General features: G+C 42.7%; 1 protein-coding gene across 1 annotated transcript; it reads left to right on the forward strand.

Annotated features, from left to right (window-relative positions):
* Positions 1 to 466: 466 nt before the first annotated feature.
* jazf1b (JAZF zinc finger 1b) lies at positions 467 to 14,638 on the forward strand. Its single transcript, XM_053432457.1, has 5 exons — positions 467 to 637; positions 9,729 to 9,801; positions 10,789 to 10,985; positions 12,091 to 12,260; positions 13,178 to 14,638. The coding sequence occupies exons 1-5, from the start codon at positions 523 to 525 to the stop codon at positions 13,355 to 13,357; spliced, it is 735 nt and encodes a 244-aa protein (XP_053288432.1). The 5' UTR covers positions 467 to 522; the 3' UTR covers positions 13,358 to 14,638.
* The last annotated feature ends 23 nt before the right edge of the window (positions 14,639 to 14,661 follow it).

The raw sequence follows: 14,661 nt of genomic DNA on the forward strand, positions 1-14,661 counted from the left end.
TTTTTGTGGGCTTTTTTTACGTTTGAAGAAGTGGTCCCCATTTATTTGTATGGGATGTGGCTGCAACGCAACAACGTTTATTGGAATCAAAAACTTCACCCACCCCTCCATCTGCAAATTGGTGAGTAGGTATTGTGTGAATTTTCCTTTTGAGTGAACTTTGGGTGAACTATCCTGATCTTTTAACCTTTATTCACAATGTTCATTTTTTGGAACAAAACATAATTTATTAAATACAAAACTCTAAATCCACGCGTTCACCGTGATGAGATCAAATCAGTGTCTGTTTGTGGAGCTGCATGCTCCGTCTAAACACTGGATGCTTTTCTAATGGAGGCCAAACCTCAATGAGTTCGACTTCCGGTGTGCGTGTCTCTCTCTCCCGCTGCTTTGACGCAGATCAGAGAAGTCGCCGCACCGCCCCCGCCGCTCCAGCTGTTCACACCGCTGTCCGCCCGCTGCTGCCCCGCCGCCGCTGCTCCGCCGCCGCCGCCTGCCTCCACTTCCAATGCAGCCGCGACCATGACAGGCATCGCCGCTGCTTCTTTCTTTTCCAACGCTTGCAGGTTCGGGGGCTGCGGACTCCACTTCGACTCTCTGGCCGAGCTCATCGTGCACATCGAGGACAACCACATCGGTAAGAGCCGCTACGCGACGGGCTGCAATGGCCGAGGTTTGATGTTAGCATACAGCGGCTAAGTTAGCGAGCTAGCGAGTTACTTCCTGCGTCCTGACAACCCTGTTGCTAGGTGTGGTGGCGGCGGACCCGCCTGTGCACACATCGCGGTGCGTGTTCCGCCGCCCGCGTCTCCGTGTCACGCCGTGTCTCCGTCCAGCCTCCGACGGCTGCGACACCGGCGCAGCGGCGCGGAACCACCGAGGAACCGCTGGTGTGCGCGACGACCACCGGCGGATCGGTCGTGCGGCGGCCGGAGGCCCGCGCGCCGCTCACCGCCGTCGTGACTGAAGTTACCGCCTGCGCGAGCCGATGAGGAGAACTAATCAATAATCGATACGCGTCATCGCCATTCGCCACGACAGCAGAGTTCATTTGCAGCATCCGTCACCGAGTCACTGCAGGATTCACTCACCACGAACCCAGGGGTTAAACTTTCACCTGGATTAACTCCAGCTGCAACTCCTTCACAATGAGAATACAGCTCAGTTTAAGCCTTCATGGCCTCTAATCTTTAACAACGCGTATTTTTGCATCTTCTAATTGTAGATTTTGGGTCCAGTCAAGGTTGTTTGTAAGAGTTTTACAATCTTGCTTCAGGCTGTAAATACTGGGCACAGCTTTAACTGTCATTTTAAAATCTGTTTGGTTGATATTAATTTAGTTACTTTAACTTAGAAATGCGGTACACTTAAATTGTTTTGATATATATCGTAAGAATTTAATATGAAATGTGATCTAGATCAGGGGTGGGCAATTAATTTTCCCGAAGGGCCACATGAGAAACATGGACAGTTGTGGAGGTCCGGACCAATAAGCTGAACTTAATTCTACTCATATTAATTTGATAAGCTTCTACAGGTAAGAGTAAATATTATGGTTAGGCAATGAAAAAGTGAGGCAGGCAAAGTAATAACGCCAACAATATATCACACTTTAATCAACATTTACAAGAACAGTTGTGAACAAAGTATGCAATTTTTTTGCAGTATTCCAAAGATCAGCTTTAAATTAACTGTATACAAAGTGCTATTACTATTTGCATATAGTCTAATCGCCCCATTTGCGTTTTTTTTTCTTGTTAAGTGAGAGAGATGTCTGTTTTGGGCATGAACAAGTGCACTGAAGTCAGGTTGAATATCTGAGGTGGATATGCGAAGGACAGATGACAGGTGATCATCAGTGAGAGAGGATCAGTATCTGGATTTGTTAAACTTCATCACAGAAAATGTTTGTTCACATATGTCAGTAGATCCAAAGAGAACCAACATTTTCTGAGCATGCCTCCTCACGTATGAAAAGTTCTCCTCTTTGAGAGAAGAATAAAACATTAGCTGTGATACTGACTCAAATTTGGAATTTGGGCCAAAATTAAAGTTAGACATGTAGTTTATACTTATATTAGGATGGATATACATAAAGCCCATATTTGATATCTGTCATACGTATAGGTGGGAAACAGGTCCAACATGCCCCTGTTTTCTTCGTTTGTGTTGTCTGTTAAATGACAACAGTCAACATCATTTGTGGTCAGTTAATTATAACAATCACTCTGGAGATCAGTGTATAACTGTTCTTTATTTCCCACAAATCCATGATAACTGGGTTTATTTCATTACTTAACGTGGATCATATGGATGTAGATTTGAAAAAGAGAGACACTGAAAAGACAGACGTGTGTCACTGGTTGGAATAAATTACCATAAATAACTCCTGGAGATATTCATTAGAGACTGTGTTGTTCACCATGGTGATGTGACCTTGTGTCATGAACTGGAGTGTAACATGGTCGAAATGGCTTCAAAGGAAACTTAGAGCAGCTTGTAACATGCGGAACTCACTGTATTATACAAGCAGCTCAAAGATGATGATAAGTGCACATCAAGGTGTAAGATAATAAACAGCGCCACCTCTAGCTCATGTGGGGAAATACAATAACAATCACTGCCTGTGTAAATATTGAAACGGTATTATGGACCAAACCACAGTTTGTTTGCCTTAGCTAATTTATGATATATTTTAGACTTCTGTTTGAGTAACTTGTGTGGCACTTGATGGTGAAGTGGAGATGGTGTTCATTTAATTAGAGCACCACTAAATTGTCCTTAATGAAGTAAATTAAGTGAAACACAGTTGGTCTCATCCATGTGATCATGTGAACAACGTAAAAGAAACTCATGTGCTCACAACACTTATATTAGTCGCCTCTATGCACAGGTGTAAAGTGACATTTCTTAGTTTATATCATGGCTTTCCTCAAGGGCTCTAATTTCTGGTTATATGTTATGTGTTTATAGCAATATTCACTTTATTATTAAATATATAAACGATCGAAACAGTCAATTGGTTTAGCCTATATTGAAACTTTTGTCTCACTTTATTTGTTTTCTTATTTATTGCGAGATTTGGTCCTCCATCCTATACTATTACTAAATCCATGTGTTTGAAGAAGTCACTCAGAAAGGGTCCTAAAGCATTTTTATCTTTGAACTAGCACATTTATTGTAGACATTAAGTTCCCTCCTCACAGTCTGACAGTCTCTAGCTCCTACATCTGTTTCCTAATCTTATATTTCAGACTTTTATTATTGAAGCTGACAAGGCCCAGCTGTCTCTGTTGTTCTTGTTTGTTGCTTGACTGGCTTTAATATCCTCTGCCCTCTGATTGTGTGCTGAGCATGTGTCCGAGGTGTTAGCCTTGGAAAAAAAATCCTTCCAAATGACTTATTGGGGAATAATGAGCCAATTAGTTGGCCCAGGGTGGAAAAACTCTGCCGTCCCCCCTCCTCCTCCGCCCGCTCTCCCGTGCCCACTCTGAGGAGTGGGAAATCTTGCGCGTGATGCCAAGTGCCTGTGAAGCATAATTACAGAGAGAGTGCTTGATTTGGCCTGTCTTCCTCCTCATCTGGTGGCCTGCTGCTTAAAGCACGCTCTCCTTTATAATTAGGCGCCTGGAAAACAAGAACACATTCTTGTCCCTGTTTTTCCCCCCGAGCCGGCCTGCTGTTCAGGCCTGTGACCAAGGGGTGGCGCTGCTCTGCTGTGGGTTGAGGGAGCGTTTTTTGGGATGCGTGGTGTGTACAATAAAAGATAACCATTGATATTACAAACCAAAATTCAGCTCCTTGTTATTAACACAGTGTATTGAATCATACGGTAACCAGCCAAAGGGCTTGTTCCAATACGTGAACATTTTTTGAAAAACAGAAGTCGTTATTAAGAGAGATAATAGATAATATTAAGGATACTCTGGCTGGATTATATGGTCAATAATTATATTGAGATATTTTCACATCAGTCAATATCGAAGTTTAAAGACTGATTATGGCTATTGAGTGAAGGTTGTGGTTTCAAAATCTGCTTTAACAGCAGAGATAAACAGAGAAACATTTTATAAATCTTAGGTCATACAATTATGTTTTACACGTCCTCCCCCTTTGTTGACAAAATGAATAATCAATATATCAATATACATTTTTGTCATGTTGCTGTTGGTAAAAAATTCATTGCAATAATCATAAATATTGCTTTATTGCCCAGGTAAATAAGAGTGTTATATATTATTCATATTTCTCATACACATTTAGCAAAACAGCAATGTTTTCGAAGGGTTGTACTTTTCTTTCAAGTTTGAATTCAAAATTTTAAATCTAATTCAGCCAACATTACTTAAAAATCAAACTCATGATGAATCACGTATTGTTTCCTCCATCATCCTGACAGCACAGTTAAAGTGCTGGGTGGTCCACATGGACCTTTGTGAACAAACCCGGCAAACTTTAAGAGAACAGAAGCTAATAAGCCCCCCAAAAAAAGGAACAGAGGAAAGTTGTAACACGGAATCTAAGTCATGTTGTTTAGCCTGTAAGATCTGCTCATGCTCCAGTATTATTGCGTGGCGTGTGTTAAACTGCACAAACACAGCTACTGAAATGTTTACTCTGTCACCGAGCGACCAGGCCCCTGTGGCCCAGAAGCAAATGGCGACTGTGTTATTCAGACCTGTGAGAGTTTGGGTGTGAGGCTCTGTAACAATGGCTGTGTTTGTTGCTAATCCTCAATGAAGGCCCAGTTAGGAGGTTTTGGGTACGCACCCCTCAAAATCTGCGGGGAAGTAATAAATTTGGGAAGCAGTAACTGGTTTCCTGATCTGTGCACCTGGTGGGCCTAATTACATTTCCCCCGTTTTCCCTGACACCAGCGCTCCTGTTCCTGTGCGGTGGCTGCAACACGAGGAGCTGCCGTACCCAATAAAACATTTCTTATAGGAGATAATTCACAGCCCGTGTCGACTTAGCGCAACATGGGAGTGTAATTTAATGTAGAGCAAACGGGATATTTTTTTGGCTTGGATGTATTACATTTCGTGGCTCTTGCTGTCGTCCCATGTCAAATGCTGCTGATCTGAGGGGTTCTCACAGCTACTGTACATAAATTAATGTGTAGAAGCAAAAAACTGAACCAGACCTCGATTTATTGGTTACTTTTCATGACTTGCTTTATAGATTTACCCTTCATTTAAAATCTGAATGTATTCATTTAATTCTCTGACTATCATGAATAAGTTTGGTCCTGAGGAGCGATGCTCCACCTACTTTAACTCGTGTGTTAGCCTTTCAAAAATGGTAAACAACTGACTATCAGTGTAAAAACACTGGTATTGAAAAATTAATATTAGCCTATTTTCACGAGTTATTCAAACAGCAGCAAATTAATCTGCAACACTTTAAATTATTAAGTTATGGTTTCAATCATTTTTATAAAGAAAGTGTGCTAAACATTCAAAGTTCCAGCTCTGCCATTTTCCAGCTTGTCTCTGTTTCAAATCATCACCAACTGAATATCTTCAGGTTTGTGACTCTTGGTCAGAGGAAACAGTTTATTTTGTTTTCTTAGGATTTGAGAAACTCACCATGTCGTGACATTTTGCACATAAACTGAGTATTCAAAAACTAATAAAGTTGTAAGTAAGTATACAGATGCATTGAGCAGCAATGAATGTGTGTATATTTGTATGTGCCTGTTTATCTGTGCATTTGTACAAACGTGTCTTTGTGGACGTGTGTACGGAGTGGTGTTTGTGTGTGTGTGTATATTTTTAGGTTCGCTGTCCGTGCTGGATTTATTTACAATAGATCACTTTTAACCGCCCCATGTTTTTTCAGTAACCTGCAAAGGCAGCTTACACATGGAGCTCGACTCTGTTTCATTTCCTCCTCAGAGGTCACATCGTAATGAATTACCTGTGCCACCACTCCTGGTAATGTCCCCCACTGCTCAGAGCCGCCATAAACATGTCACCATAATGCTCACCACTCCGCACTACCCTGCAGTGCATTTGGCCATGAGGGTGGATGGGTGAGCCAGACGCTTGTGGTAATGAGAGAGGGAGCTGTGTGTCTGGTGTGTGTGTGTGTGTGTGTGTGTTTGTGTGTGTGTGTGTGTGTGTGTGTATAAGGGAGAGAGAGGGTCGTGGAGGGCGTTATGAGAGGGCAGCAGGCGTCACTTCCTCTGTTGCCTTAGGAAGGTTGGTTGTGTGATCGTCCCTTGGTTTCCTCTTGAAGGCCGACGTAGTGTCACTAATGAGAACATGTGATGCCATCATGTTTTCTGCACTGATACAGACTCACTCACTAAACACTCACATGCTTCACACAAAGACGGTAAAAACAAGCTAAATCCTATAGCTTCACGCAGACAGTGAGGTGAGTCTGACTTATTAAGGCTCAGCAGCTTTGTTTAAACGAAGTTGTTAGAAAAACACATTTCAAACACGTCTAACACAAAACACTTGTTATAAATTTCAATGTAAACATTTTTCTTAATGAAAAGTGTTTAAGACTGGGTGCAGTGTCACTGAATGTTTGAATTACTCTGCTCTACAATATCTAAAACCTGTAGCTCTCATTTATTTTTACATCTTATCTTTAGCCTTTACAGAGGTCAGAGGTTGACTGTGATTTAAACTTTCTGAAAATAGAAACCAATATGTATTAAATACATAGTCGAAATACAACGAGCCTTATTATACATAATTAATTATACATGTTTTGAATTGGATTCTTTTGTGCTTTTCCATACCTGACTCCTCATCTTGTACGTAAACAGTCCCTGAGGCTTGGAACTGATTGTTTGCCTGTGCTGCACTGGAGATGGTGGATTAAAAACCACAAAGTTTGCTTCTCAGAAGGCTTCTAATAGTCGACCACCGAAGTGGACCACCTGAGTAGCATGATTAGAGGGGTTCCCATCTCTACTTAAGGCGCCTCCGACCAGGTCCCTGACTGCTGGTGGCCCCAGAAGGATAGCAGAAGTCTGCCGGGGGAACTGGCCCCGGCAGGCCCCCTTCTCCCCAGTCCCCACTTGAGGTGTGTGTGATTTACAGCGTGTGGGAACAGACTGATCCAATGCTCTTTGAGCGGTCTGTGAGCAGACCGCCATTCCACTTCTGGAGACTCATTAGGGATCTTAGAAGGGATTTCTGGTGCACTCACGCACACACATACCAGCACACAGAGCTCAGAGTGGTCTCCGCTCTGGCAGGGGGATAGTGACGTTATGAGTGTGTCTTTCCCACTTGCTGTTTCCAGGACTTTAACTGGAGAGTAGAGAGAGGTGTGCTATCCTTCTCGCTGGGGATAAATCCACTGTTAATGAAACACTTGCTTACGACTGCGGCCTTGAGAGAAACCTCCTGAGCCGCAGGCGCTAAGGTTAGAGCTGTTCTTACAGCCTACCTGCCGGTGTCGTAAAGCTGCCACTATTTCATCCTCAACCAAGAGGCTCGGCCTGAACCTCTGAGTGGATGACGCCCTGTGTCTTTTGACACCAGTGTTAAAGTCACACTGACATCGGTTTGTCAACTTCCATTTCTGTTAGACCTCTAAAACCTGCGCTCTCTCGTGTATACTTAAATGTGGTTTGGGTTTGAGTTTATCTGGTCAGCGTCACCTTTCACCTTCTCTATGACTGAATCAAGCTGGTAGCTGACACTTGAAATACAGCATGCAGTCTGCACTGTGTGTTTCCCTTATGCATGGTTATGTGTGCACAGGTGTGTGTGTCTGCATCCTGAATGTATATACCCCACTGGTGTATTTCAAACACTTCAAGCTTTTGTCCATCTTCTACTCGACATGGATTTGTTATTATGGCTTCCAGATGACAAAATGTATTCGGCTCCTCCCAAAGAGAAATGTAATCAAGTTGAAACCTGTGAGTGAAATTAACTCACAGAATCTTAATTGTGAAACATTGGAACTAGAAGGAAAAAAAAAAACTTATGGAAACACACTGAAAAGTTCCAAGTTGTATTTATTGTTGGAACTAGTAGTTTTGGTGTCAGTGCAATATCTGCCCCCAACAATAGCTTTTTCTATATTCGTATTTTATGTTAAAATACTCTTAGTAGAGCACATACCTCTGCCTAGACCCTAAACTGTTGATTATCTACTGAATCTAGATGATCTCAGCTTCACATTGGTGATAGTTACAGGTTTTTAGCCCGATTTGTTACTGGAGAACAGCTGAAAAAGAGACTTCCCCTTCTGTGATTAGAAGAAAGTATCTTGGATCTGCACCTTTGTCCTGGTCTTTCCCCTCCACACATAATGAGAGTATTTGTTGTAAAGCTCCTATCTGAAATCCTCAGGCAGAGAGCTCCAGATTCTTCTCAATTCTCCTTTTTGCACACATGACATTAATTGGAAACCTGTTATTCGGTTTTATGCACCAGTCCAACAAACATAAAACAAACAAACAAAGAGGAGTAAAAGCCCAACGCTGCGTAAGTGATAATTGAGCATGACTCAGGGTTTTATTACAGCCTGTCAAGGTGTTGCTTACCCCTTTAACCAAAGCTTTAATTACACTATTTCCATTTGTTTTAAGCAGTTGAATTTTGTTTTTTTGAAGAAATAAAAAATAAAAAATGTATTAACTAGTACTGAACGTTATTCCTTTTTTTCACTGAACATATAAAGTTTGATAAAGCTGCCTCACAGTCATTATGCTATGAAAAAGCATCACTTAACTCTCAGTGTCACAAGTGGCCTCAGGCATGTGAGCTTTCCGATGGAAACAGGCGTGAGTCTTTACCACTTGGGGGTAGCAGTCTTTCACAGCTCTGTCAGAGGCAGACAGGGAGACTCAGCCGGTATGTGGTAGACACTGTTGTTTTATGGGGCATCTCTCTTCTCCCACATGGACGGCAGTGGGGATGGTGTTTGAAGTCGGCCCCGCTTCTCCTCGGGGTGTGGAGATGTGGCTATTGTTGTACATTTAGCACCGCTGAGCAAGATGAATGTCTGGTGCACAGCGTGGGGGAGCGCAGTGTGCGTCAAGTGCGGTCATGTAGGAGAAATGTGGCATCTGCACAGCAGCCTTTTCCAAAAATACGGGCAATGGAAATTAAAAATAGAAGGAAGTGGATGTGTTAATTATCTTATTGTGAATCTTAGATAAAAGTAGTGTAGTTCTCAGGGAACGATGAGGGAAAGAAAGAATTAGACTGGAAATTGTGGAGCTGATACAGAGTCACTTCCCTCAGTGGTGACTGTAGTCCACACAGCATGACATCAGTACATGTGCAGCGCATTTAAACAAACTGTACTACACACTGCATTACTTACACTAAATCATTTTTATTAGGCTTTACCTACACCGACACATTCATTGGTAATCTGATGCAGGAGGTTTCCTAAAGGTTTTACTTCAACATAAAGGCCTAGTGGATGTATTATTATATATAATATCATACATATTAGTGGATTTATTATGGCATCTGTCCTTTTAATGGGAAACTACCAGAGATGTTTGCAGTTGGTGGATGAGAAACCAGTAAGGGATCCATGTCACTGTAAACTTCTGATTGGTTGGGATACGTCCATGGAGATTTGTGGATTAGTGTGTGTTTCACTCTCAGACTACAAGTCCAACCTCCTATCTCTAAATGTAAAACTGCAAACTTTGAGACAAAATGGCTTGTAACTCTGTGTTTATTGTTGTGTATTTAATGTCTAATTCCCCTACTCTGTCTCTTTGTCCTGCTCAGATACAGACCTCCGACTTCTGGAGAAGCAGGAGCAGCAGCAGCCGACATATGTTGCCCTCAGCTACATTAACAGGTAAAGAATTGTAACTGGCAGTTTCACTCATGAAGTCTGGGTTTGAACCTGAGTTTGCGTGTTCTCCCTGTGTCTGTGTGGGTTTCCCTCCGGGTGCTCTGCCTTCCCCTCACAGTCCAAAGACGACTCTAAAAGTAGTGCATGGTGTATCCCACCTTGCACACATGGTGAGCTGGGATCACCACGACCCTCACACAATAAATGGTCTGTATATCTTTACAGTACAGTTTTTCTATTCACACATACAGTGCATCTACAGTATGTGCAGCACTTTCTTTATTAAAGATCGGGTCCAAAGGGGCACAATCAGGGTGACAATTTGTGTGTTTAGTATCTTGCCAAGGACACTATAAATTCCAATAGACAACCCGCTCTACCTCCTGAGCCACAGCAACATTAGCGATATAGATTTATTGTAAATATACCCATGTCTGATATATTTAATGTCAGTGAGTCCTCTGAATCAGTGAGTATTACTTCCCATGTCAAGTGTTCCTGTGAGGTACTACAAGCGACGTCAGATGTCATCTGGTGGATCGCTTCGATGAATTGCTTCAGTGTTTGCCGGCTGGGTTTATTTTTATTGCACTGGGTTCATCCCAGTCGTCTTTGATATGGTGCTGGAATAGTGGTTTTTAAAAGCCTTACGCAACAAACCAGTGTACAAGAAGGTCTGCCACTGTCTCCCTGCCCTCGCAAACACATGTTGATGTGGTTATCGCTTAATTTGTTAATTCCACTTCAGCAGTAACAATGTCTATGTTAACATTTATTTTTTATGATAGACATTTACCAAAGACTTTACTATCCATCATAAACCTTGGTGAAAGTTTATTTTTTTTGATGGGAATGGAGCCAATGATACTTTTTTTCCAAGCACATGTTTTACAGTAGCAGACCTTTTAATGCTGGAGCTCTGTGAACATCAGAGCAGGTCACTGACTGGAAAGAAAAAACCTTGACCCGACTTGTTTCCCACAATGCCAGGTTTATGACAGATGCTGCGCGGCGAGAACACGACGCCCTGAAGAAGAAGGTGCAGCCCAAGTTGTCCCTCTCGCTGACAGGAAATCTGTCTCGCAGCAGTGTTTCCACACCGCCTCGCCACACCAGTGGAAACCTCACGCCTCCAGTCACCCCACCCATCACGCCTTCCTCTTCCTTCCGCAGCAGTACGCCGACAGGTAACCGTCCAACACACACTCACCTCGAGTATGTCCAGACTTTAGTTTCAGTGGAATACACGCGGCGCACTGAAGACAATCCGACTGCCTCATAGTGTGGAAATGGGCGGAGACAAAGCTGTTGTCCTCCTCAGGGTTTAAACTCAAAAAATTTAAAATTAAACAGGGCTGCTTCCCCTGTCAGATCATTTTGAGACAGTGGTTGGCTCACTCACTGTGGGAGGTAAAGATAAGTTATATGTTATCGCCATTTATAGAAGTCGATGGAAATTACAAGATTTTAAAACCTTGTGTAGTGAAGTGAAACTGAAATCAACTACTCATAGTTGATTTCTATGAGTAGTTTAGTCTTCATTTGTCCATCCTGGTTTTGTTCAGTGGTTATGTTTTCATCTTTGTTTGTTTGTTTGTTTGTTTATAAGCAAGATGTTGCAAAAACTGCTTCATGGGTATGAGTCAGGCAAGAATCCATTGAACTTGTGGATCCAAAATTGTCTTTTTAACACTTCTTTAAATGAGACAGAGATAGAAAAACATTTTGACAGATTTCCCACGGAACAATGTTTAGAGGACTGATATTTATGAATGAGATATACTTTGACGTTTTATTGTACAGATATTGTCCATCAACCGAGGATGAATGGGGGGCGTGAGAAAACTTCTTTGTAATTTAACTCCAAATTCAAGCTCCACAGAATCATGGACTGCTCTCAAACTTAATTTCTCAGATTCCCTCCAGTGTTCCAAACCAACATGTTTTTTCCCAAATGCTCAAGTCCTCTTTTTGTGAACATCTTCAGCTAACCGCTAAAACAATTGCAGCTAATTGACCCAGAGACCTCAATAAAATGTATAAATTCTTTCTCACGATTGGCACATTTCAGTCGTTGCATCAGCACGGGGACACACAAGGATGAAATTATGGGAACACTGTCCGAAAGCATGCTGAGAAAAGATCCACGCTTGTCTCGATGGGTTTTCAGAGATGAGTCTCGGAGCGCGAGTAAATCAGAGCTTCTTAAGAGACCTGTGTATTATCACACGTCTGGTGTTGACGTCCTGAGTCATCTACTTGTTTGACGTGATGTCTCTGACCCTCCCACAGGTAGCGAGTGTGATGAAGAGGACGTGGACTTTGAGGAGTCGGACAGTGATGAATCGTGGACTACAGAGAGCGCCATCAGCTCCGAGTCGATCCTCAGCTCCATGTGCATGAATGGAGGAGACGAGAAGCCTTTTGCCTGCCCTGTGCCAGGCTGTAAAAAGAGATACAAGGTAGGTTTAACTCCACACCTCTTATTCAAATCCCTTTAGCATAACGCCACAGTGTGAAATGTATTTGTCCGTGCCACGAGAAGACCTGAGGCATCCATGTTGTCCAAAGTGTGAGGTGCGTGATTCTTTTTGCTCGCATTAATGAGAATGTAAAGCCAAAATGGATTCCCTGCTGTGGACTGGGAAATGGTTCTCAGTCGAGCGTTCCAACAACATAAATACATACATCTCGTCCACTTCAGCAATGTGGAGTTTTACAGGATTTTCCACTCACATCTGGCGCGGTGGTTGGGATAAATTATGGGCAGCCTGAGAAAATTGCATTGCTGACGTGAATGACAGGGTTATGGGCGATGACTTAGTCTGAGGCGGTGGGCGGCTTGAGGGGAGAACGAGATAGGATTTTAACAAGAAAACATTTTTATTTCCCCCGCTCTACACTCTTTATGTTTATTGGTGACCACTTCTTTTGCCCAAAAATGATGAAAGAGACGCAGTGCACGACAAAAGCCTGCGGGCTTCCCCCCGATCTTTCTGCCACAGTATGATATTTGGACAACAGCCTTCTTACTCCACTGTGGCAACTATTTTTAACGAAGGATGTTTTCTGGTTCAGCGTTACAATCCCCCCGCATGTGCACGAAGCCAAGTCTCTGTGTGGTCTGGAAGAACCTGGCTTTCCTGCACATAAGGATTACCTCGATCCCGTCCAACACCTTCATATTAATCAAAACCTCACACAGGCCTCACCTATCAGTAGCTAAAAATAAAATAAAATCCCTGCAGGTTTCAAAATCAATTTGACAATCTTCCCAGAAACAAGGAGGCTGACTTAATGGCATATTAACGGTCAAACTCTGATGAATGATTTTGCTCGATAGTGACGTCTTGTTTCATTTCCCCTTCCCTCGTTACAGAATGTGAACGGGATCAAGTATCACGCCAAGAACGGCCACCGAACCCAGATAAGGGTGCGCAAGCCCTTCAAGTGCCGGTGTGGGAAGAGCTACAAAACATCTCAGGGCCTCCGCCACCACACCATCAACTTCCACCCGCCCGTCTCCACTGACATCCTCCGTAAGATGCAGCAGCAGTAGAGGCTCGGTGACGGACCAGCACTCTCTGCTTCAGGCCATTTCCCAGCACCATCATCACCAGCAGCGGCTGTTTCTTACTCCATGTCATTCCTCTCCTTCTCAAACCCCCTGCCCCCCCCTCTCTGTCAATCGCTCTCTTATATGACACTATTTTTGATTGCATGGAGTAAATGTATTATTATTGTTATTCATCCTTATTTTGTATTCAGTATATTCAATCCTTAAGTAGTTCAGTTTTGTATTTTGCACATTTAGGCTGCCATTTGAACAGTTCTTTTTTTTCAAATGGTGCTCATTGATAAGGATGTAGGCTAGAGAATGGCCACACGGCGTCACAAGTAGCCTTGCATGTGCAGAAGGGCGTCCGCCCTTAAAGGCAGCGCAATGTTACAAGAAACCGAGGAAAGATTGAAACGTGTTTGTGGAGAGATGAGGCGCCGGTTCTCTGCCTCAAAAAAATGTGACGGAGGCAATTGAGAAAAATCAGGATGTGGGTAATGTCACAACATTCGTACGTTTCATTCTCCATCAGGTTTGCTGTTAATAATCAGTTGTCGGGTTCGGTCACCTTCTTTTCATATCACAAGTATTACAAGCCTTATTTTCTCATCCGTTTTTACTGCAAACACTTGTGTGAGCAACAGAGGATGATCTCAGGTGACGTTTGAAAGCATTTCAGCACCACAGTTCTGCCCACGTGTTCTCATAGTATTGATGCGGTTTGATGGGATCATGGGAACTCAGCGTGTCGTTGTTCCTGAAGCTCTTATTCACGTTCCTTAAAGATGAAAGCAGTTGTCCTCGCTGTTTTACCGTGAGGGATTCAAGCACTTTTTGTAACAGGGTTGCCAACAAATTAGAATTTTCTTTCCCCGGTCTCTCGTTTCCGGTGTGTGTGGTGCGAGACGGAAACGAGGCGAAACGCCTTCAGAGCTGAGGACCAACGTCTACATTGCTCATTTGTGAATAATGAGCCACTAGGTAACATCGTCACTGCATGGATGTTAGTGTTAAGGAACTGTTGTGACAGTATTGTACTGCCAGTTTCGAGGAAAGTCTTTGATATAGTGTACAGTGAATGTATTGTCATGTGTTAAGTGCATTAAATTATATTTTCATATGTTTCTGGAGTTAGGAAAAAAAATCCCAATCATATATACCATGTATGAAAAGGCAAAACCAGAGAAACTGATGGTGATGTACTGTATTTCTTCAAAAAGCTGCTTCATGTAAACTTTTGTTACGTTTAGAATAAAAGTTCCTCTACTGTGTGCCTATAAATCCTGATGTTCTTTGTGTTCTTT

The sequence above is a fragment of the Pleuronectes platessa genome, chromosome 10, assembly GCF_947347685.1.
Source record: "Pleuronectes platessa chromosome 10, fPlePla1.1, whole genome shotgun sequence".
Classification (NCBI taxonomy): Eukaryota; Metazoa; Chordata; class Actinopteri; order Pleuronectiformes; family Pleuronectidae; genus Pleuronectes; species Pleuronectes platessa.